Source organism: Hyaena hyaena, unplaced genomic scaffold (genome assembly GCF_003009895.1).
Source record: "Hyaena hyaena isolate Hyena2069 unplaced genomic scaffold, ASM300989v1 scaffold_22, whole genome shotgun sequence".
NCBI classification, from domain to species: domain Eukaryota; kingdom Metazoa; phylum Chordata; class Mammalia; order Carnivora; family Hyaenidae; genus Hyaena; species Hyaena hyaena.
This window is the reverse complement of record NW_024080654.1, coordinates 5,415,223-5,438,795: the sequence shown is the minus strand read 5'-3', so window position 1 is coordinate 5,438,795 and position 23,573 is coordinate 5,415,223. Positions and strand designations below refer to the sequence as shown.

Sequence of the window (23,573 nt, the reverse complement as noted above, 5' to 3'; positions counted from 1 at the left end):
GGAACACCGGGTCTAGGGACACGGCTCATTTTTGTAACCTGGCTTTACAGAACCAAGTGTGTGCGTTTCCGGCGCACTCACCCCAGCTGTCCGCGGGCAGAAACAAACACGAGGTGCGCTCTCTACTTACCCACAACCACTTAGAACCTCGGCTGCGGCCTGGCTGTTTGGGGCCCCGTGCCCAGCCTCATGGCAGCACCGTGTGGAAGAGGCTGCTGGTCATCTGTCAGGGGATCTGCATTCTAGAACCCTCCCCAGGAGCAGCACCTTCCTAGGAGGAGATTCTGCGACCGTGTGAAATCCAGCCCGTCCGGCTGGAGGCAGGTGGCCGTCACAGCCCTCGCCGGGTGATGGCCCTTCTGGAAGAACTCAGCCCCTCGAATGTGCCCCGCACTGCCACAAGGTTGCAGCGTGAGGTTTGGAGCGGAGCAGGCGGGGTGTGGGTCCTGCCAGGCAGGGGCTGGGACACGGGGACAGCCGCACACTGCAGCCTACACGCACTCACAGGGGCGCGGGATTAACGCACGCAGGTGCTCACACAGTCCCTGGCGCACACCAGGCGCTTCATAAATGGCCCGGGCGACTCCCTCAGCAGACACAGAGCGGGCGTCCAGGGAAGGGCAGCCAGCAGAACTGGGCGCACACTCATGTCCCTGGCTTCCGCTCGGGGGCCACCAGCCTGTCCCTTCAGATTCCTACCCGGACCCCAGGATGGCTCCAGGGTCCGAGTCAGCAGCAGGCTTTTCTGGTCCCCCCCAAAGCAAACAGGACAGGAAAGGCGAGGCCGGGGGTCATGGCAGTGAAGCATTTCTAGCGAGAGCTGAACACACGAGCGGACCTGCCCGCGCGCTCAGTCCCACCGCGGCCCCTGGGGCGGAGCAGGAGGCTCCTCCAGAGATCGTCACCCGGAGGCCTGGAAGCCGACTGACGGCAAGCGGCAGCTGCGATGTCCTGTCTTGTGTGCTGCTGGTGACCTCTGCCATGTTGTTACGTCACCTCCGTATTCTCACGATGGGCCATGACCAGTTTGTAATGCGGTGGCTGCCAGCGAAGCCCTAGCCAAGGGGAAGGTGACGCCAGAGTCTCTGATATTTGCATTTAGGAAAACGTGCGGTGTTTACTGTTAACAAGGAAGCTTCCTGTCACTATGTCATTTGAGGGAACCCCCCCCCAGCATCAAAGAGCGGCACCCACGATAGCAATTGGCTAATACCGAGGCCATTTTGCTTTCTTTTCCTAATGAAAATTCTTGAAAATGCAGAAATGAAAGAAAATATAAACGATGTGGAACATATAAAAAGGAACTGCTTTTCGCCTGAGAGGGATATAAAAACCCAGGCGCGGCACAGGGGAGCTCCCGGAGCCACGCAGCCGCTCTGCGCTCCGAGGAGACTTCCTTCTGAGGGGCAAATTGGACGGATGCTAAGTTGTTGTTGTAGTTACACTTTTCTTTCAAAAGTAAGGTGCAGATTTATTTTAAATACATATCTTTTCAACAAATTTTGCTGGTAAAAGATGCTAAGAGATTTTCCCTTGAGGGCAAATAATAGCTTTTTCAATCACTAATATGCTAATATATCTAAAAATTCAGAGGAAACCTATCCTGCTGGCCCAGTGGCGTGATGGTTTTAGTATATTGTTATAAGATGGTAAGAGGATGCTTTATTGTGTAAGAGCTTTTTGTGTTTTCCAGAAAATGAAACAAGCAACATTTTACAAGACAATATGCTTTGTAAACAGTGAGATTCTTAATATAAATTTTACTGCACGGCCAAAACAGTGTGCTCACCACGATTCCTTATTTAATTGTGTCGTAAGGAAAAATGACAGAACATTCTTCTTCTCAAGTAACGCTGATGAAAGTTCCGTTTGCTGTTGAGCACACTCTCCTCTTCAGGGCTAACAGAAATCTCACTAACACGTGCTTGCTGACTGTCTCTGCGGCCCTTACGATATGATTTTGAAGTTGCAAAAGGTGCCACTTCCTACAACTGTCCTGAGGCTGTAAAATGAGACAGCGAAACGGCACACTGCGCGCACACGGTGGACAAGGCGCCGTTCCGAAGCCCACACAAGGTCCCACCAGATAGCGCTGCACTGTCCCCCAGACCCCCCTGCGGTGGCCAAGGACAGCTTGATTACAAGGAGGGACACTTTCCATTCTTACCACTCATTTTCCCCCTCCCAGGTCAGCCTCGGCCCCGCCCCCACCGCCCGCCTCAATTACTTAGGACACTCACGCACGTGTGCCTTTCCTGTTGAGTCAGCGTCCCTACAAACACGCAGTCACACACAGCGGAAGCCAGGGCCTCACATCTGCTCTGGGGCTGCACCCAGGACACCCCAGCGGTGCACAGCGTCACGTAATGACCACCTCGGATGTTCGCATAAACCAATGAGCATGCTCACCCTCTACGAAAACACCGTACCGATCAAAACAGGTAGGTTCAGGGGCGCCTGGGTGGCTTAGTCGGTTAAGCGTCCAACTTTCGCTTAGGTCATGATCTCGCGGTTCGTGGGTTCGAGCCCCGCGTCGGGCTCTGTGCTGACTGCCAGCTCGGAGCCTGGAGCCTATTTCAGTCTGTGACTCCCTCTCTCTCTGACCCTCCCCTGCTCACTCTGTCTGTCTCTCTCTCTCTCTCTCCTAAAAAAAAAAAAAACATTAAAAAAAAAAAAAAAAACAGGTAGGTTCAGTCATTCTCTTGTGGCGGGAAAGGAGTGGTCTGGGCTGGATCCAGACACTGTGGGTCAAGTGAGGACAGCGGCACGTGTTTGCCGGGCCTCAATTCCTCCCCTCTGGGTTCAGGCTCCATGCCAGGCTCTGTCTGGGCCCTCCGACTCAGGTCCATCAGGGCAGAGCCAGCCACTGGGGCTTCCCAGAGCCCTTTCCGTGTCTCCTAAAAGCGCGCTTCTCCCCCAGAAAGAACCGCAAGTGGGCTGTTACTGGTCATACCTGCAGACGTGGGATGCGGGGTCCTCCCTGACGTATCCTATTCGGCAGCATCTATATTCACTGTCAGAACCACGGCCAGCTCCCCTGCCAGGCAGAAGCTGGGGCACAGAAACCAAGGATCCCTCTGCACTCATGGGAGGGAAGGAAGCTCCTCCTCCTCCAGGCAGCCACCAGGTATGCTGCCCTTCAGGTGGCAAGTGAGTGCTTGCAGCAAGCCAGCCAATGGCAGAAGCAGCTGGGACCGAGGAGAGGCCCCGCATCCGGGGATGGGAGCAGTCCCAGGCGGCGGCGGGGCCCGCAGCTCTGTCACAGGGAAGCGCTGCGGATTAATCAAGTTGATATTACCCATCCTGATTAAACAATGAGACGTCCTGGGGTTCTGCTGTCTGTCCCAATGAGCGCTCATCATACTAATGTGCAAACCCCGCACGGCTCCCTCAGGGGCAAACTACCTTTTAATTTTTCCCTCTAAAGATTAATTCCATTGTTATGGGACCTGTACTATGCACACCATAAACTAATTGTTAGTCATTTTCAAACAATCTGACCTTCCCCGCCACCAAGCCTGGAGTGTTTTCCAAGAGGTCTTTTTGGGTTCTGGAGATGTGTCGCGCAAGTTCAGAAGGTAGAATAAAAACTAAACCGTAACGTGTTTGTCCTGTAACTTCACGAGGAGGGAAAGGACTAAAATGGCTTCCTGTGAGTGACTTTTCAAATTTTAACAGCCGAGAAGACAAAGCGAGTGAGAGCCGTGCTCCGTCCTGGCCCCGTGACACCTGCCATGGGACAGAGAGGCGGCAGGGGCCAGGCTGCGGCAGGCGCCAGGACATCATGCGTGCCGGCCCATCCAGCTCCAGACGCCCCCCAGGTGGCTGTGCGTGCCAGTGACCTGGGGCTGTAAAGAGCCCCAGCCCAGCGGCGGCCCCACGGACCTTGCTCCCTACCAGTCCTGGAGGTGCTGACCTCGGATCCGGGTGGGGCCCAGGATCAGGGAGGGGCCCGGGACTGGGGTGCTAGTCAGGGCTATGCTCCCTCTGACGACACCGGGGAAGGGGGTCTCACACATGCTGAGTCCCCACGACATTCCCCGTGTCCAGACCTCCCCTTTTATGAGGACACCATCCCTGGCTTAGGGCCACCCAACCCCTGGATGACCTCAACTTAACCAGTTACATCTGCAGCGACCGCGTTCCCAAATAAGGCCACATCCTGCGGTTCTGGGGTCGGGGCTTGGACACGTGACTTTGGGTGGGGCATTCTCAACCACACAGTCGATTAGGCTTATGTGACCTGTGAAGCCATCAGGAGCCGGCCAGGGTGGGCGCTAGCCTCTGAAGCAGAGCAGGCCGGCCCGGAAGGCTGGAGCCCTTCCAAAGTGACTCCTCCCAAACTCCTCTGCCTCAGAGGAAGGTCATCCAGAACAGCACCCATTCGGGCCATGCCAGAGGCTTGGAACAGCCAGCCCCAGGTCAAGGCCTCGGCAGACCACAGTGCAGAGGACCCCCAGCCCCAGCGCCAGCCGACGTCTTGCTAGTCTCTTTAGCCTCAAACCCAATGTGAGCCCTCTTGTTTGGAGCCACCATATCATACGGGACCTCCTATGCCCAGAGTGCCAACATCACCGGTGCCCACGCTGTATCTATCTCCTCCCCCTCCCAGAAGCTGGAAACGTTTCCGGAGCTTAGGATTTTCCTGCAGTGCCAACCACAGTGAAACCTAGGGAGCCACTGATGACCTGGTGATGTCATTGCCAAAGAAAAATGACTAGTGGTCAGAGTTTGTTAGAATTCACATTCCCATTGTGCAGAGAGGAGTCTGCACTCTTGGCATTTCTCAGAATTCTTTTGAGAGAGAGAGAGAGAGTGAGTGGGGGAGAGGGGCAGAGAGAGACAGAGAGAGAGAGAGAGAGACTAAATTGAGGCTCAATTCCAATGATCACAAGATTGTGACCTAAGCCGAAATCAAGAGTTGGACACTCAACCGACTGAGCCATCCAGGGGGCCCTGTCAGAATTCTTACACCAGAGAACTCCTTCCACCCCCACTGATGGAAGAGATTCAAACTACACGGAGCATCACAGCTCTCTGGCCTCTGTTAACTAAACGCACAGACACTCATGCAGTCTTTCACACTCACACACACTCACACACAGGGGCATTGCAGGGCCTGGCAATTGAGGCACCCTGTGCTGGGCCTCGCCTCTCCGTCCAGACCAATTCTGCTCCTCTCGCACCATCTCCAGGTGCTTTTCTGCACCCGCCCCCATGGCTCACGCGTTTCCCATGCAGGTGTAGACAGCCCCGCCTCTCAGCTGCTGTCCCAGGGATAGCCACTTACAAATACGCTTTCAGCATTTAAGACAAAGGCGAATATCCTTAATAAATAAAGAGCTTCTATAAACCAATATTAAAAGCAACAGGAGAAATGGGCCAAAAGTTTGAGAAAGCAATTCAGAGAAGAGGAAGAGGAAATGAGAAAGAGGAGGAAGGGAAGGAGGAGGTGGGCAGGAGAGGGGGAGAGGGGAGAGGAAGAGGGGAAGGGAGGAGGGGAGGACAGAAAGGAGGGGAGGAGGAGGAGGAGATGAGGGGAGGGAGGAAAGATGAGGAGGGGAAGGGGGAGAGGGCAAAACACGGAGGTAACATGGGAAACATAACAGTTGGCAGTGATCAAATGATTGCAAGCAGGTGGTGAATTTTCACCCTTCAAACGGCCAAATCCTCTTAGCAAACTCTCAGGGCAGCGGGCGCAATGCTGTTCCACTGATAAGAGCATAAATCCGTGTGCTTGAGGGGACTGTTCAGTGCTGGGAAAAACCTGTAGCATGTCCATGCCCACTGATGCAACGATCCTGAGAGCTGATCAAGGGGAACAGGAATCTGCAAGATGATTAGCACCAGCGTGTTCATCCGGTGGTTACACCAGCAAAGATGGGAAAACCCAGCCAAGAGAGTGTGTGATCAGCACACGGCTTCATAACACAATAGTTTGCAGTCATTTAAAATAGTGCTATAGGGGGCGCCTGGGTGGCTTAGTTGGTTGAGCGTCTGACTTTCGCTTGGGTCATGACCTCACAGTTCGTGGGTTCAAGCCCCGCGTCGGGCTCTGTGCTGACTGCCAGCTCAGAGCCTGGAGCCTGTTTCAGTCTGTGACTCCCTCTCTCCTGACCCTCCCCTGCTCACGCTGTCTCTCTCTCTCTCTCCTAGAAATAAATAAAACATTAAAAAAAATAAATAAAATTAAAAAATAATAATAATAAATAAAATAAAATAGTGCTATAGAAACAAAATTGTTTACATTGGAAAAGTCAACATGCCATTAGGAGAAAAGGGCAGATTATGAACATAATGATCCTATTTCTGTGTGTGTGTGTGTGTGTGTGTGTGTATGCACCATTAGCATAATGCCCAGTACCTAAGAAGCAGCCTATCAACAGACCATAAACACAGACTAGAGTAAGGCAGGTGGGGGAGGGGCAGGTGGGGGCTTGAAGGGGAAAAAGGGGTGGGGGAGGGTCTGAAAAGATCACGCCAGTGTTCCCACAGTTTTCTTTCTTCATTAGTCAAATATGATCATTTTTGGTCTGTTCTTTTCTTACCTGTTTGTGTTTTCTGCTTTTGGGGATACTAACTGCATCTACTTTTGCTATCTAAATTAACAATAACAGGTAACGAATTAAAACGCAAGGTAAATTCCACCCATCCCTTAAAACCCACCTGAAATTTTAGTCTGTCTGTGCAAAGCGTCCCCACTTCTGCAGCCCGCAGGCATTTCCGGAATGCGAAGCGCACGTTGCTTTCCCCTGTGGGGGGATTTTATGGAACTCCGGTAAGACGTCGCCGTCCCGGGCGCCTGCTGCTGCGTCCGAGGCCGGGGGTCCTGGACAGCAGGGCTGTGCTCCCCCGGGACTCATGGCTGCGCCCGCTGGACCCGGGGCTGGAGGCGAATGCGGAACAGACGGGGCACAGGCGTCCGATGCGGGTGCGGCCAGAGAGAGGCTTCCACGAAGAGGGAGGATCGGGACTCCCCCGCGCAGACCAGACTGAGGACCCCGGAGCTGAGGCAGGAACTCAGCCGGGGTCCCTACATGAAGCAGCTCACCCCCCGCCCTGAGGGAGCGCCGCGGCCGGGATCTGTGTGACGACACAGACACCAGGAACCTGGTGACCCGCTGGCTCTTACTCCTTCTTTTAAACCTAGAGAAACTCTGGTAGAGTTTGTTTTTCCTCTCGTCAAATAAATGGCCAGTACGTAAGCCCACCCGGCGAGTCTTTCACAAAGGAGAAACCCTGCCCTGCTCAGACCAAACTCACACCCCAAATCCACTAAGCGGCACCTGATTTAATCCTTGGTAAGGAGCAAGCGGAGCCAGAACAAAGCTGGCTTTGATGCGAAGTCAAGGTCTAACACACCCACGGCGGCCTGGGCACAGAACCATCCCCAACCGCTTAAGCAGGCAGAGGCTCAGGCGCCAACCAGAGTGGCCGCAGCCGTGGGCAAGGTGGGCTTCACCCGCCGCGGGCCCACAGGGGTCTGGAGGATCCTGAGCCCGCGAGGCACAGCCTTTCTGAGCCACCTTTAGAACACACACCAGACTCACACGCACGCCTGAACACACAGGACGCTGGTGCACACGCCCACGGTGCACGCTCGCCCGGGGCCCGGCCCACTGCCGGGGGTCCCCGGAGCCGCTGGCGCCAGCACAGCCGCCGGCTCGGCTCTGCGCTGGTTGCACTTCTAATTTAGCTGCAAGCACACCCTCCTTTTCCAACTTCCCTTTAACGAAAAGACGTGCGTCCCCCAGAAGGAAGGGGAGACGGACCACGTGCCGTCTGCAGCGACCGCAGCGACCCTGGGGCATCCGTCCCCTGCGGAGGCCCCAGCTCGGGCCTGAGTGTGCCGGCCACGCCCCTCCCGCGGCTGGTGGGGCCTGCCGGGGCCAGGGGCGCGGAGGGGACCGCAGGGGCCCCCCCTCCCCGCTGCCAGCCCAAGCCCGAAGTGGCGCCTGGCCTCCCGGACTCCCCCAAACTGGCTCTCTTGCGCCCCATGCGGCCTCCGCGGGGCACCTGGCCTCCCCAACGGCCCGAACACAGGCCTTCCCGAGCGGACCCTCCCCTGCTGTCCCCTCCGTCTGGTCCCTGTCCCTGCTCCAGCCAGGACAGCCCGGGCCTCCACGTCTCTCTCAGGGCAAAACCGCCAGCACCAGGCGACATGATGCCCCTCAGGGTTGACCTGCTTCCAGGGGACCCGACCGGTTCTCCGGGGACCCAGCCCACTATAGACACCGGGACCGGAACCACTTTTGGGGGGCCTAACTCGCCCCTGGGGAGCCCGACCTGCTCCCGGGGACCTGACCTGTTCCTGGGGGACCCGCCCCACCCCGGGGCCTGCCGTCCACACACGCAGGGGCCCGGCCCACCCCGGGGCCTGCCGTCCACACACGCAGTGACCCGACCGACTCCGGGGCCTGCCGTCCACACACGCAGGGGCCCGGCCCACCCCGGGGCCTGCCGTCCACACACGCAGGGGCCCGACCCACCCCGGGGGTACCCGACCCACCTCGGTGAGGCCGCCCGTCTCCACACGTGGGGTCCACACAGAGTAGCAAAGAGCCCCGCCTCCTGCGGCCGCGTGGCCCCGTCACCTGGCAGGGAGGCGCAGCCGGCGGCGTCCCCGCGGGGGGCCCGGCCGCGCCCGCCAGAACGTCGGGGGCGCTCCCGGCCGGCCTGTGCCCGCTGTGCCCGCTGTGCCCGCTGTGCCCGCTGTGGCGGGACGAGTGCAGCAGAAATTGGGGAAGGTGGAAAACCGCTCCATCGCCCCTGGCGCCGCGCCCGCGGGAGCTCACAGGGCAGCAAAGCTCTGGGCCCCGCCCTTGGGGGGGGGGGTGCTGCTTCAGGGCCTCGGCAGGAACGTGGCGTGGAAGCAGGTTCCCGACAAACAGCGCCAGCGAGCGCTCACCGCCACCAGACACAGGCGACAGGCCACAGGCCGCCTCCGTCCCCCGGCGCACTGCCTCCGGCCAGTCACGGCGTCCTCGGGAAGCCCCGGTCTGCGACTGGTCACGTCAGAACGAGAAACGAGGCTTCTTCCCACCTCGACTCCCATCAGTCAACACGGAGGGAGGAAGCCCCGCAACCCTCCCCCGCGGGGGCGTCAGCCGCCTCAAGCCTTCCGGCCCCGACCTCGCCTGCTGGGGGCGGCGGGTGTGCAGTCTCGCTCTTCGCTATTCAGTGTCACGCGTGCCCCTCCGTGTTCGGGGGACCAGGGCCGTCGGGCGTCCGCAGGGACATCCCGGGACGCCGGGTTTCTGCCAGCACGGCTGCTGCCGCTGTCGGGAGCAGGCGCGGGCGACGTGGAGCCCCGGACACGGCCGGGTGCCAGCGGGCGGCGCAGGGACCGGCGCGCCCCCGGGGTGCCGACGCCCCCCGGGAGGCGGTGACGGCCCGTCTAAGTACACGTCAACAACCCGAAGTCCCGAGGCGCCGAGGGGGCCAGAGAGGATTACAAGGCCCCACCGGCAATTCTTAAAGAACAGGACTCGGCCTTCGATTCAATTACCAGAAAGCCAGGCGGCTGCAGGGCCACGGCTCCTAGGGGAAAGGGAGACTGGGGTCAACGTCACTTTTCCGACCTGGCATCAACTAGCCCCGTTTAAAAAAAAAAAAAAAAAAAAGAAACTTTCTGCCTTTCGGAAGCTGGTTTTCACTGAGCTGACTGGCTCTTATTACATAATCCATAGAAGTGATGGATTCCAGAAACTCTGAAGGGAACGCAGAGAAACCAAAGTGCGTTCGACGGCAGATTAGCAACAGGGGCCCTCACCCCCCACTGCTTCCTGGGTACCAGGAACCGGAAACAAAGGACGGCGCTCGCTGCCAGGCAGACTCCCTCCCGCGACACCTAACAAAGAGGTGCCAGAGGAGGGACGCGGGGTCAGTCAGTGCCTCCAGGGCCCGCTGCCGGCCCCTGGCTGCCGGGCCCACAGTAAGCAGGCTCCTTCATCTTTGATGAAATGCATTGTATTTAAGGAGAACGGTTTGAAACTGGGTCTGGCTAGGTTGGCCTGCTGAGCCTGGGTCTTTAATGTCAAACAGTCCGCGGCCGTGTAGTCTCATTTATCCATCAGTGTTTATGTCTTTGTTGCATTTTTAAGTTTCCCACTCTGTGGGCTGAGAGTAGACTGGAAATATTTCAGAGCCGCAACGCCATGTTCCTCAACAGAACTTAGCAAATCTTCCGGCAGATACTGTACAGGAGAGAAAGCAAGCAAAGAGCCAGGCGTGACCCTCAGCACAGGCATCTTCAGCTCTTCCTCTAAAACGATAGGGGCGCCTGGGGGGCTCAGTCGGTTAAGCATCCGACTCCTGGTCTCGGCTCAGGAGACTATGAGATCATGAGTTCGAGCCCCATGTTGGTCTCTGCACTGACAGCACAGAGGCTGCTTGGGATTCTCTCTCTCCCCTCCCTCTCTCTGCCACTCCCCTGTTCTCTCTCTCTCTCTCAAAATAAATAAATAAACTTTAAAAAATAAAGGGACGGGTAATAAATATTTTTGACTTTCCAGGCCAAACAGTCTCTGTTCCAGTTCCCCCGCCTTCATAGCCCCACAGAAGCCTGTGTAGACGAAGAGGCGTGGCTGTGTCCCAACCAAACTTTATTTAGGGCCACTGACATCTGAACTTCACACCGTTTTCATGATACCACAAAAATGCCATTTGCCATTCTTCTTTTCATTTGTTTTCCATCCATTTAAAAATGTAAAAACCATTCTTCTTAGGTCACAGTAGCCACAGGAAAATGGGCGCAGACCATATGTGGCCCCCGGGCCGTGGGCGGGCAGCCTCTTCTAAAACTGAGCGACAGCCTCGCTGTTCTCTCCAAGGGTGCTGGGTCTGTTGACCAAGATGTGGATTTTCTGCTCTCAAAGACTCACTGAACCTAAAGTACCTTCCGAGCTGGTGAAAATCGGAACACGTGTCTCCCAGGATGTCTGGCTTCCTGGCTGAGCATTTTAAAATAATGACTTCCAGCACTTTAAAGAGACCACCATCAATTTCATGGAACTGAGGCCAACAGTGAAAGCCGACTAGAAAATAAACAGGTCGCTGCTCTTTTGGGAAGAGCTTATTTTTGGGATAATTGCCCAGGGTTTATCGCCCTGCTTTGCTATTTGCATCCCAAGACTCAGAATCTCCAGGCACCGGGGGCCCACGCACACCCATTCCCGAGCATGCCCCCGGACTCCTCTCGCGGGCGTAATACGGGCTAGAAATGAGCCAGGTGGCCTCACAGGTCTCTGATGCCTTTAATATCCGACAACTCAAGAGAAATACTTTAATGCTGAACAAGAAGAATTTCTCCTGGTGCTTCTGCCGGCAGAGGTGAAACAATTAGGAAGCAGGAGGCTCAAAAAGACACTTTAATTGAGGACGAGAAATGTTTTCGTGGTATTGCTAATGGACAGAGGTCAGACGAGCTGTTGATGATGCAAACGAGGAGCAGACAAAGCAAATGAAGGTAATGTGTTTGGAGTACCCTTAGCTGGACACAAAATAAGGCAAGCAAGCTCCCCTCTGGGGCGTGTTCGCAGCTGTGTCCTTGAATTGGCTCCTCGTTGGACAAGGGACAGCGTTTCCTGTATTTTTCTTTGAACTGTTGATGCAGATCAATGCTTTGCAACCTAGAGTTCAAGTCTGTTCTGCTACGCCAGCTCCACGTTCTATTTTCAAGGTATTTGACTGTCAGCGAAAATGAATGATAATCAAATGGCCTGCTTGTAGCACAGCTCTTGTAACAAACAGAAAATACACACACAAATTATTAAGTCAATTTCCACAAGGTGACTTTCGCCGGCTGGAAAATCGTCCACGCTTGTGTTTGATATTTTTGTAGGATGCAGAAAAGACATTGGACAGTTCTCTTGACTCCCCTCCAAAAGAGGTAGGAGCCAAGGAAAGTACTGAGATGAAAAGTAAAGTGCTTTATGAACTTGGCTCCTCAGTGAGCCTCTCACGCGGGGCTGAGTCACGTCCTAGAAGCCACCGGAGCACACCCTCAGGAAGGACAGTCACTGGGCAGAGAGCACTGGAAACAGAAGATAGGGAGGGAGGCTGCTGCTTAGGAAAGAAACTGTTCGGGGCCCCTGGGAGGCGCAGTTGGTTAAGCGTCTGACTTCAGGTCACCATCTCTTGATTCATGAGTTTGAGCCCCACGTCAGGCTCTGTGCTGACAGCTGGGAGCCTGGAGCTGCTTCGGATTCTGTGTCTCCCTCTCTCTGCCCCTCCTCCACTCATGCCTCTGTCTCTCTCTCTCTCAAGAGTAAATAAACATTAAAAAAAATTTTTTTTTAAAAAGGAAAGAAGCTGTTCACACTGAGGACACGGGGTGACTTCATCTGTGTTTTTAAAGCATACGGAAATGATTTAGAAATGGACGGGTTATACGGCCGGCCTGCTGGAGCTGGACCACTACCTCCCTCGACCCTACTAAACCCGCAGCGCGGCGTCTCCCACGCCCTCGTCGTCTCCCTTCAGGCACGTACCCGACTTTTGTTTTGTCCCCAGTGCACTTTCATGTAAACCAGGCGTGAGCAAACTCGCCCTCAAGCCAGCTCGGGCCCACAGTCTGTATGATAAATAAAGTTTTATCGTACACCACCACGGTCATTCATTTGCATATTGTCTGCGGCTGCTTTTGAGCCACGGGTGGATGAGTAGTGGTGACAGAAAGCTTAAATCATTCGCTATCGAGCCCTTACAGAAGAGGTTTGCCGACCCCGAGGTAGACAAAACCAGAGTAACGTAGTCGCAAACAGGGCACACCTGCTGGCTGTGACCTCTGCCTCTGTCACCCAGCGGCCGTGTGGTGGCCAGAACCTTACTGAGTTGAGACAGGGCTCCCTCACCTGTGAGGTCTGGACGGCGATGCCCACCCCACGGGCTCCTTCGTTACTCACCTGGTACTGACACCTGATAAATCCTCGACGAAGGGAAACTGATAAGCCACCAGTCGTGGGTTCTGCTGGTTCTGATGCTGTCTCGTGCGAGTCTGTGCTCCGGCCTAACTTTATCTCAGATCTTTCTGTCCTTCCTACGCTGTGTCCTGGGAGCTTGGTTCCTCTTTCATTCCCTTCCTCCTTTCTACCTCCCTGCCCCTTTACATCCACTGCCTGGCTCGCTTACTCCACGGAGGACGCACTATACGCTTGGCAGTGTCTCAGTGTGGGGCACTCAGTACCTTCTTTTTCTGAAGACCTACTCCGCTTGTTACCATTCTTCCCTCTAAGTCACCAGCCTTGGGAACGGGAGGTGTAGAACCCCAAATCTGAACCACCAGGGTCTCTGCCCTGGCCCTCAGTGGCCCCCATTCTTCGGGCTCGGCCGAAGGAAGTGGCAGATGCCCTCTGGGCCAGTCTCCTCAGGAGCCAGCCCTTCCCAACTGCTCCCCAGACTGGCTCCTGGCTGCTACGCTCCGGGGTGCCTACTGGCCTCTCCTCAGAATCACCAGGCATAGAGAAAATGAGTTCTCGATCCTAGTTCAGACATCAGGGAAATCAAGGCTCTCCAAAATCAGGCCATGCAATGGAGACACAGTGACGGCTTGCTCACTGGCTGCCTTGGGGAGCTCCGCCGGCCTCACGCAGAACCGTGTGCGCTCCGGGCGCAGACACCACCTCTCAGGGTCGAACCTGGCTCATAACCCCAGGCAAACAGACACTAGTTTATTATAGAGAAACACAGAACTGACTGAATGTTCCAAGCGGCTGGGCTATCCGCTGTGTGCTCGCGGAAGAATTTTAATGCAATTAGCGAGTGCAAGGACGGAGCTGATGAGCCGCACCAATCCTCTGATTAACACCCCGGTTTACTTGAGATGATGTGCAGCTTATTTTGAAAAATACACAAACAGATAGAAGGCAGAGGCTTCTCAGCCACTGTTTTCACTGTCCAAGAGGGAGTGTAACTCCCTTTTGGGGCAAGATTATTGTTTCTGATTTAAATCCATCACCCAACTAGCGAGAAAGGGACTGAATTCATCATCGAGTCTCTGAAGGCTTATAATTGCCTAATATTTGACTCCCTGATTACAGTATTTATCTCTTAAAGACCTGGATAAACACACACAGGTGTAACGGCGCCGTCGTTCATGGCTTTCTTATCTCCGTCCTGTAGGAAGTACTATAAAAGGACTCCATGGAAGGTGGCCGTGGTGTTACGGAGCTGATAAATATTTCTTGCTCTTTTTACCCAGAGGTGGCCATGCTCTAGGAGTGGATTAGTGGCCACCATGAACCAATGGTGGGTTATCTTTATTGACTAGTTTGTAAACTCTTAGAGATCCTAGAAGATGAAAGGTACCTTAGAGGGTGTGCACACAGGATTTCAAAACCCAAAGTCAGGCATATGTTAATGCAGAGAATGATGAATAAATGACTAAATGCTTTTACTTTCCCCCCATCAAAATGGGAAAGATGTTCTTAATCACAGGAACAGAAAGAAGCGAGTAGTTCTTAAACCCCCACGCCGTGTCTAGGTTTGAGCCATGTGATTTTTGTATATTTATACATGTAACCCCTTTTAATCCTCAAAACCCAAGGTGATGGTGGTACCCCATTTCGCAGACACAGAGCCCTCAGCTTTAAAAGATTAGATCACAGGCTCTACTGCCCCAGGTCACACAGCCAGGAGACAGGGACATTGGTTGTCTCCTGCGTGACTTCCTTCATACCAAGCTTCACACAGGACGTGTGACTATGGAAGATATTAACATCTTTGGGAAAAGTGCGACATTTTTGCGAGTAACATTCCCCTCCACCACACGCTGAATAATGCTTCCTAGAGCTTAACTATCTCCTCAGATAAACTTTCCAACTCAGTGATACAAATACTTAAAAGGATGACTCTCCTTAAAGACACGGATTTTTTTTTCCTCTTTAAATTACTTTTAACTTTGTAAGAGGCATGAAAGCTTTGAGTTATTTTTGAAATTTGCTATTCATACATTTTACTTGGAATCCAATCATTTCCTGTACTTCTGTTGATCACTCGTAAAGCAGCTTCACTTAAGGAGGACAGATTTGGTTGATGCTGATACCTGGAACACAGGTACAGGGTCCTGACTGAATCCCGCCCCGTCATGAGAGACAAAGGTTTCTAAATATTGTCATCACTACTGAACACATCAGAGACTAAGCGAGGGCGGGGGAGACCTGGCTTTAAAGGATGTTCCTGAGGGAAAACGCTGGCAGGGTCTAGAAGGACCATGAACTCACCGAGAGCCAATTACACGGCCGGGTGGGGGAGTGCCATCCTCTTGGGTGTCTGGGGAGAAAAATACCGAGAACCACGACTCCCATGCTGCCATGAAGACGGCGGTGCATTAGCAAACTCTCTAGGATCCCAGGCATGGGGTCTGAGCTCCTAGCTTTGCACCAGCTTGGGACTGAAAATACCTAGAATTCTTACAGCTCTCAAAGCAGGTATTTTTATCCTTGTGTGGCAAATAAAGAATCTGAGGCACGAAGACACTGAGAGACCAGCCTGATGATGTAGTGAGAAAGCGCTGGATTCAGGATTCTAACTCAGATGTGCCTGGCTGCAGACAAGTCTGGAAGGCGGGTGGCCATAGCCCATACATCCACCTCACGTGGGGAGTGAAATCTACTGAGTCATCTGCACCATGAATGTATCAGCAAACCTCTGTGAAACTCACTTAATGAGCACTTACTACGTGCTCGGAGTTACACACATCCTCTCTGATCCATGTGAAGTTGGCTTCACGGTTCACACTTTATTTTTTATGGTTTCCTTTTCTACACCAAGGGTTTTTTTTTTTTTAATCTTTATTTTTCAGAGAGAGACAGAGAGACAGAGAGACAGAGCACATGCAGGGGAGGAACAGAGAGAGAGGGAGACACAGAATTTGAACCAAGCCCAAGCTCTGGGCTTCAAACTGTCAACACAGAGCCTGATGCAGGGCTCAAACCCACAAAACGCAAGTTCATGACCTGAGCCAAAGTCAGACGCTTAACCAACTGAACCACCCAGGCTCCCCCCACTTTCTACACTATGTTTAAATCACAAGATACTAACATACAATATAAGTGGAACAGTCATTATAATTTAGAGCAAAAGAAAAAGTCACGAGTTCTTCAAACTCAGCCTGTATTTATGTGCAAAAAGGTTTCCCAGACACAGAAGCTTGAAATTATTTAGACAAAACTAGTATTTTCCACATTTTAAAACTGAGAAAATAGACTGTTTTCAGTTTTAAAATGAAACTCTTAGAGTCGTGATCTCAGGTCATGATCTCACGGTTTGTGGGTTTGAGCCTCGCATTGGGCTCTGCGCTGACAGCTCAAAGCCTGGAGCCTGTTTCATATTCTGTGTCTCCCCATCTCTTTGCCCCTCCTCTGCTCACACTCTGTCTCTCTCAAAAATAAAATAAACATTAACATTTTTTAAATAAAAAATAAAAAACAAACAAGAAATGGAAGTAAACTACCCAAAGTAAAGCATCTAAAGTAGGAGACCCAAGTCTGAATCCCACATCCGAGTATCTGCAAATCCGTCATTTTAAACTGCCAGTTGATCTTTGGTCTCATAAAAAGACAGTCTAGAATCAGCCAGCAGACAGAACATGCCTTTAGAGCCTTTTCCACCATCTCTAGGACTGATGAGGCATTTGAGCCCACAGTGTGGTTCGCACTGTGGGCTTCTCGGAGCGCCCGTCTGCCTGCAGGTGCTTCCCGGGTGAGGGGCTGGAGAATCCCCCCGCTTGCCTGAAGGCGCAGGCGATCATGACCTCCCAGCCTCCCCAAGAGAAGCTTGAGTATTACAAAGTCACACAGAAGCTGTCATCATTAACTCCCTAATGATAGCTGTTGTGCTGAATGTGTTCTGCTGCTATGGTAAATCCCAAGTTGTGTCTCCAGTGGGTGGAAGGGTTCATCATCCACTTTCCTCCTCACCAGAAAAATCACTAACGGAGATATTTTATTCTGATACGCTCATTTAAACAGATAATGGCCTTGTATGTACCATATTGTGAGCTAGTTTTTAACAGGTCTTTAAATGAGAAACTAAAGGTACAAAGCCATAAATCTAATTATTTTCTCCTCCATCCCCCGTATTTTAATATGAGATGCGCTAACGTGCAAACAATACAAAACATTATCAATGGAAATGATGTCTAATGGGGACAGAGAATATATCAAATAAAAGAATGCTATTTAATAGGCTAATATCACACATTAAGCTTAAAAAAACAGAAGCCTGAGCTGAAGTCTAGGCTGAACACATCCATTTGTCTTATTCTCTTGCTTTAAAAATTAAGCATTATTTAAATGTCTCTTAATGCTGCAATTGTTAATCCTCCAAGAAATAAAAAGATCAGCAGTGTTTCACACAATTTGAAGGGAAAATAAATAGCGGTCCAAAGATACATCATCGATAGAATCTGCATTTCCTATTTACACAGAGCTGCTTTCATGGAAACACACCAGGCTTTGGGATGCAAGCAGTGACTGAAATACCCTTTTCCCTTAACGTGGTCAACACCGAGATGAGAACATTTATCCGCTGACAATAATGCTCTAAATAAGAGGAGGTTTCCTTGTGGGAGGACTCTAAATGTGAGAGCAAGAGCACCAGCTTTGGCTCCACTGGCGGGGTGAGTTACCCAGGAGGACACCCTTTCCTCTTCCTCCAGACAGAAAACCAAGCCAATGGCGATGGCTCCGTCTATACATCACATACTCCAGGCAGAGATGACTTCCCTATTTCACCATCATGGGCGATCAAACAAGTGTTCTTTGGGTATGTGTTTTTCATTAAAAAAATAAATTGGGAACATTCGCAAGATCTGTTTCAGAAAGACAAACTACTCGGGCCTTGATGACAGAATTTACATCTCCTTCTGAGCTTAATGAAAAAAAATGCATTTTTAAAATAATGCATTTGAAAGCACGTTATAAATACTACCTGGTAGCAAGTATTCCCAGAAGGAAACAAATTGGCCATACTCCACGCTGCAGTAGTCAGCACTTAGATACAGAGACTATCTGTATATTCTTATATTTTCCATAGGTATGTTTTAAATAGCCATGTAAAGGAGAGGTTTTGTCCTCAAAGAATTGACACTTCCTAGCTGGCACTGTCTTAACTGACATTGAGGTAGATCATAGAGACCCGGCAATTTACTTGCTAGCAGAACATGAAATCTTTTTAAAAACTTTACTTCACATAAGTAGGGACTGTAGAGGAATAGATTTTCAGCTTCCATTAGTTATCTGGGCAGATGCTTGCTTCTTTTGTAACCACACAAGGAAAGAAATTGACTTTGGAAACACACTTCTAAATATAATAGAGAAACAGGGAGAAAAAAACTAGGTTAAGACCAGAAGCATTTCTATATTGTAAAGGTCCAAAAGTTTGAAAACAGAAAGAAATAGAAATTGGTAACATTTATCAAAATCATGCCATAAATGCCTTCGGAATATAACATATAAAAATAAAGATGAACTTTTGCATCAAATGCTGTATCCAAAATAGACCATTTAACAAGAGAAATGTCAGGATCATAAAGATACTGACCCAAATTATCTCCATGTCTTACTCCTTTCCCCCGTATAAGCCATGCTTCTTACCCAAGCTTTCATAGTACCTGTCTCCTGCTTTTTTTTTTTTTTTTGGGGGGGGGGTTATTTTTTATTTTTTTTACTTCTAGGAGAGAGAGAGAGAGACAGCGTGAGCAGGGGAGGGTCAGAGAGAGAGGGAGTCACAGACTGAAACAGGCTCCAGGCTCTGAGCTGGCAGCCAGCACAGAGCCCGACGCGGGGCTCGAACCCACGAACCGCGAGATCATGACCCAAGCGAAAGTCGGACGCTTAACCGACTAAGCCACCCAGGCGCCCCTGGCCTCCTGCTTTTCAAGAATAAATAAATATGCAGTCTTACAAACTTATAAAAAATTTAATTTGTAACTTGAGAGTTCTAGAAAAAGAATCTTCATGCCCAGATGGTTTCATTGGAGAATGTAATAAATATTTTAAAGAATTAACACCAATTTTCTCCTCCAGAAAATAGCAGAGGAGTGAGTACTTCTCAATTCATTTTATGAAGCTGGTATTATTCTGATACGCAAGCCAGCCAAAGACAGTAGAAAACTACAGACCAATACTTTATATATATATATAAAAGAGGGGTGCCTGGGTGGCTCAGTCGGTTAAGCATCCGACTTTGGCTCAAGTAATGATCTTGCGGTTCCTGGGTTCGAGCTCCGCATCGGGCTCTGTGCTGACAGCTAGCTCAGGGCCTGGAGACTGTTTTGGATTCTGTGTCTCCCTCTCTCTCTGACCCTTCCTTGTTCATGCTGTCTCTCTCTCTCAGAAATAAATAAAACATAAAAAAAAAAAAAAGGTAGCAAACTGAACCCAGCAATGTACAAAAAGAATAATACACCATGACCAAGTGGGATTTACTTCAAGTATGCAAATCTGACTCAATATCCAAAAGTAAATCAATGTAATCCTTCATATCAACAGTCTAAAGAAAAATCACGTTTATATTAATTGAAGCAGAAAAAGCACTTGACAAAGTCAAATACCCATTTATAATAAAAATTCAAAGCAAACTAGGAATAAACGTAAACTTCCTAAATCTGATAAAAAGCAGCTACAAAAACCTACAGTGTACATCAAACTTAATGTCGAAAAGACTGAACATTTCCTCCTTTTGGTTGGGGGAGGGAAAGTATGTCTGCTTTCCTCATTTATTCAGCCTAGTTATAGAAGTTCTATCCAGTGCAATAAGGCAAGAAAAATAAAAGGAGCAGATTGGAAAGGAAGGAAAAATGGGCTGTATTCACAGGTGATATGATTGTCCACACAGAAAGCCCAAGGAATCTGCAAAAATTCTTTGAATTAATAAGCAAGTTCAGGAAGGTCATAAGACATAAGATACACAAAAACCGATTGTATCTCTATAAACTAACAATAAACAAACAGAAATGAAAATCAGAAATGTAATATCATATGCAACTACTCCAAAGAAACAAGTATGTACAGGATCTGTATGCTGAAAGTTCCAAAATGACAATGAAATGAATCAAAGAAGACCTAAATAATTGGAGAGGCATACCAAATTTGTGGATTGGAAGACTCAACATGGTAAAGATATCGGTTCTCCCCAAATAAATCTATAGGTTTAATGCAATTGCTATCTAAATCCCAGAAATGTTTTTTTAAATAAACATATACAGGCTAATTCTAAAATGTATATGAAAAGGGAAATGTTCTAGAATAGTCAACACAACTTTGGAAAAGAAGAATAAAGAGGATCTAGGTAGATCATAAGACATCATAGATCTACAGTAATCAAAATAGTGTGGTATTGGTGGAAGAACGGAGGTAGGTGGAATGGAACAGAGAACACAGAAATAGACATATGCAAATATGCCCAACTGATTTTTCATAAAAGTGTGAACGCAATTCAATGGAGGAGGGATAGCCTTTTTAACAAATGCTGTCGAAAAACTGAATTGTCCTTGGCAAAAAAAAATGAACCTCAACCCACCCTTAAACTTTACACAGATTAATCTACAATGGGTCACAGGCTTAACAGAAAAGGAAAACCACAAAACTTTTAGAAAAACAAAAAAGGAGAAAATCTTCAGGACCTAGAATGAGTCAAAGCATTCCTAGACTTGGCACACAAGCCAGGAGAAAACAATAAATTAGAACTCATCAAAATTAAAAATGTTAATAGGATGAAAAGAAATTAACCTGAGAGAAAATATTTGCAAATTACATATCAGGCAAAGGACTTGTGTCTAGAATATATAAAGAACTCTCAAAACTTAACAGTAAAAAAAAAAAAAAGTTTAATTAGAAAATGGGCAAAAAACTTGAAGAGCTGTTTCACCAAAGAGGACATACAGATGGCAAACAAAAGAAGCTAGAAAAATGCAAATTAAAACCACAATAAGAGGAGCACTGGGTGGCTCAGTCGGTTGAGCATCCAACCTCGGCTCAGATCATGATCTCACGGTCCATGAGTTCAAGCCCCATATTGGGCTCTGTGCTGACAGCTCAGAACCTAGAGCCTGCTTTGGATTCTGTGTCTCCTCCTCTCTCTGCCCCTTCCCTGCTCATGCTCTGTCTCTCTTTATCTCTCAAAAAAATAAAATAAAACGTTAAAAAATTTTAAATGAAAAAATAATAAAACCACAATAAGCTATCGCTGTAAGCCTATCATGACAGTGAGAATAGAAGCAGTGATGGCACCCAGCAAACCTGGACGGCGTACACGTTGTCAGCGAGGATGTTCAGCGGGGAGGCTGCTCTGGGAAGTCGGTGCCAGTTTCCATTAAAACTATAAATGAACTTAACCGTGTAACCTAACAATGGCATTCCTGGGCATCTGTTTCCAAAGCAGCTTTGTGGACACAAAAGCGTGTCTGTGAATGTCCACGGAGCTTTATGGAAACAGTCACAGCCTGGAGACGGTGCGGGTCCTCTACGGGACGCGCAGGCAAACAGACTGGTCTCCCTCCACAGAGGCTGCCGCGCGGCAGTAAGAACGAGCAAGTGTTGGTTTGACCTCACATTCACGTGCTGAATGACAAAGTCCGATCCCGGGGGGCACCTGCTGCATGCTAACGGGAATCTGTGGCGACGGCTGGGTACGTGGCTGGACCGTGGGGTGGTGAGTCCTCGCAGGAAACACGGCACGGAGTCATATGCACGCCCTGCAACGAGCCCACGTGGGACTGCCCTGTCCTGGTGTTGACACCGGGCTCCGGTTGTGCAATGTTGGTGCGGACGGAGTCTGGGTTTGGGCACGCAACCTCCTTCCACGTCACTTTGCAACTTCCTGTAAATCTCTAATTATTTTGGAATAAGAGTTTTTGCTTACTTGTTTGATTTTTAAAGAGAAGCTACTTAAGTACAGAGAAGAGGCGGGGGTGTGTCTGGGCACACTACACACTTTAAACATGTGCAACTGAGAGGGAACCAAACAACAGTCAAACAGGACCGTTTTTCTGAGGTGCTATGGACAGTTTGTCATTGGTGAGTAAGTGATTAATTCTGGATTGGTCTTCCACATGTAAATTACAAGGAATCACTGCATTTTACGTCACTGCTTCCCCCAAGGTCGCTCCCCCAGGAATGGGAAGCAGAACAGGCAGGTGTCAGAACCAGGAGGGCTTCTGGGTCCCGGACAAATGACGGCCTGGACTGAAAAGCTCCACTTTCCCAGGGACTGAGTTCTCTTCTCTGTTAAGACAGGACCTCGGCTGCCGTTGAGTACTTGGTGCCGCAGAGGCGCAGTTAAGTCCTGCACAGGAACTACCTCATTTAAATCCCATAACTACCACGAGGCAGATTCTACCACTGTCGCCACCTGGCAGCGACCAAACCCCCCAGGGGTTAAATAACTGGCCCAGACCCAGGAGCACCGCAGAGCAGGGACTCCAACCCAAGCACCAGGAACCAGAGTCTATGATGTTCCGAAGGCCAAGCAGGACTGGGCGTCAGGCTGCCCTGCCCACAGACCCCGCCTGGGGTTCCCCAAGCCGCCATCCCCTCCGGCCTCGATCGGGTTCTGACGGACACTCGTGGACACTTTTCCAAGGCCTGTGCGACAGAGCCAGCCCTCACCGGTAGGGTCTGAATTCATTGTACGAAATTCTCCCGCAGAATCCCGTGTACAAAATTAAACGTGTTCCCGCACGTATTGCTGCCGCGGCTGTCTGTCTCCGGTTTTGCTTCGGCTGGGGGAGGGGGGTCGTAAAGGGAAGCAGGATGGTTTGTTGTGGTCTTTGCTTTAGCGACTTTGGGCCAAACTGAAATCCTAAACTCTGCTACCAGAAAAAACAGAGCTCGCAAGGGGAAGAGTGAGTGATAGGGACGTCCGGGGGTCTCCCGTGTCTCATGGCTTCTTCCTCTCCCAGCCGGCCACCTTGTCTTCGTCAGCCCTTTCCCCGCAGCCACGGCACCCACTGCTGCCAGCCTAACACCAGTGGATGAGTTTGAGCCCCACGGTGCTGCTGAGGCTGGGCCGTGTCGTGTCCTGAGGGTGACCCCCTAATGGGAGAGGAGGCTCCAACCCCCTGGGCCAGCAGTCTCTCTAGTCTCTGCTTCCTGAGCCCCCAGGTGCACAGATCAATCCACTTGCTGCACAGATGAATTTCCTCGCTGTCTCCTCTCCAGAGGGAGCAGAAGGCCCTCAGAGAGGCACCACACTGGCTCAGAAGCTCCCCCCTGTTGGTGGCCCTGGCCTTCATCCTATGCAGTCCTTGACTGTATCTCCCTGGGGTGAGTCCCTGGCCCTGATAGCAATGGGTGCCTCACCCCGGGACAGAACACAGTCAGCCCACCCAGGACAAGAGGTCCCACCGACACCATTCACAAGGCAGACGCTCAGCCAGGAGCCTGCAGAAAGTCAGGTGGAAGTCTCCTTCCCACCGCTGCACAAGCCACAGAAACATCTTGATGTCACATCTCACACGGCTGAGGGCCCAGGTGGAAGGGTGGCCCATAGGCTCGCGGCCTGGCCTTTTGTGCCCAAAAACCCGTTTCTCCGAAGACCTGTTTGGGGCTATGTGTGTCTAGGTGTGAGAA

The 23,573-nt window shown here is 50.9% G+C and overlaps 1 protein-coding gene across 1 annotated transcript; it reads left to right on the top strand.

Annotated features, from left to right (window-relative positions):
* The first annotated feature begins 8,161 nt into the window (after nt 1–8,161).
* LOC120228348 (proline-rich protein 2-like) lies at nt 8,162–9,389 on the top strand. The gene is made up of 2 exons (XM_039226666.1): nt 8,162–8,513; nt 8,602–9,389. The coding sequence occupies exons 1-2, from the start codon at nt 8,162–8,164 to the stop codon at nt 9,387–9,389; spliced, it is 1,140 nt and encodes a 379-aa protein (XP_039082597.1).
* Nucleotides 9,390–23,573: the final 14,184 nt, after the last annotated feature.

What these genes read in the sequence shown, in the direction of transcription:
- LOC120228348 (XM_039226666.1), top strand. Translation starts at nt 8,162, where the DNA reads ATGATGCCCCTCAGGGTTGACCTGCTTCCAGGGGACCCGACCGGTTCT. An exon ending in GGGGTACCCGACCCACCTCG is followed by an intron (nt 8,514 to 8,601) that starts GTGAGGCCGCCC and finishes GTCACCTGGCAG; the next exon opens with GGAGGCGCAGCCGGCGGCGT.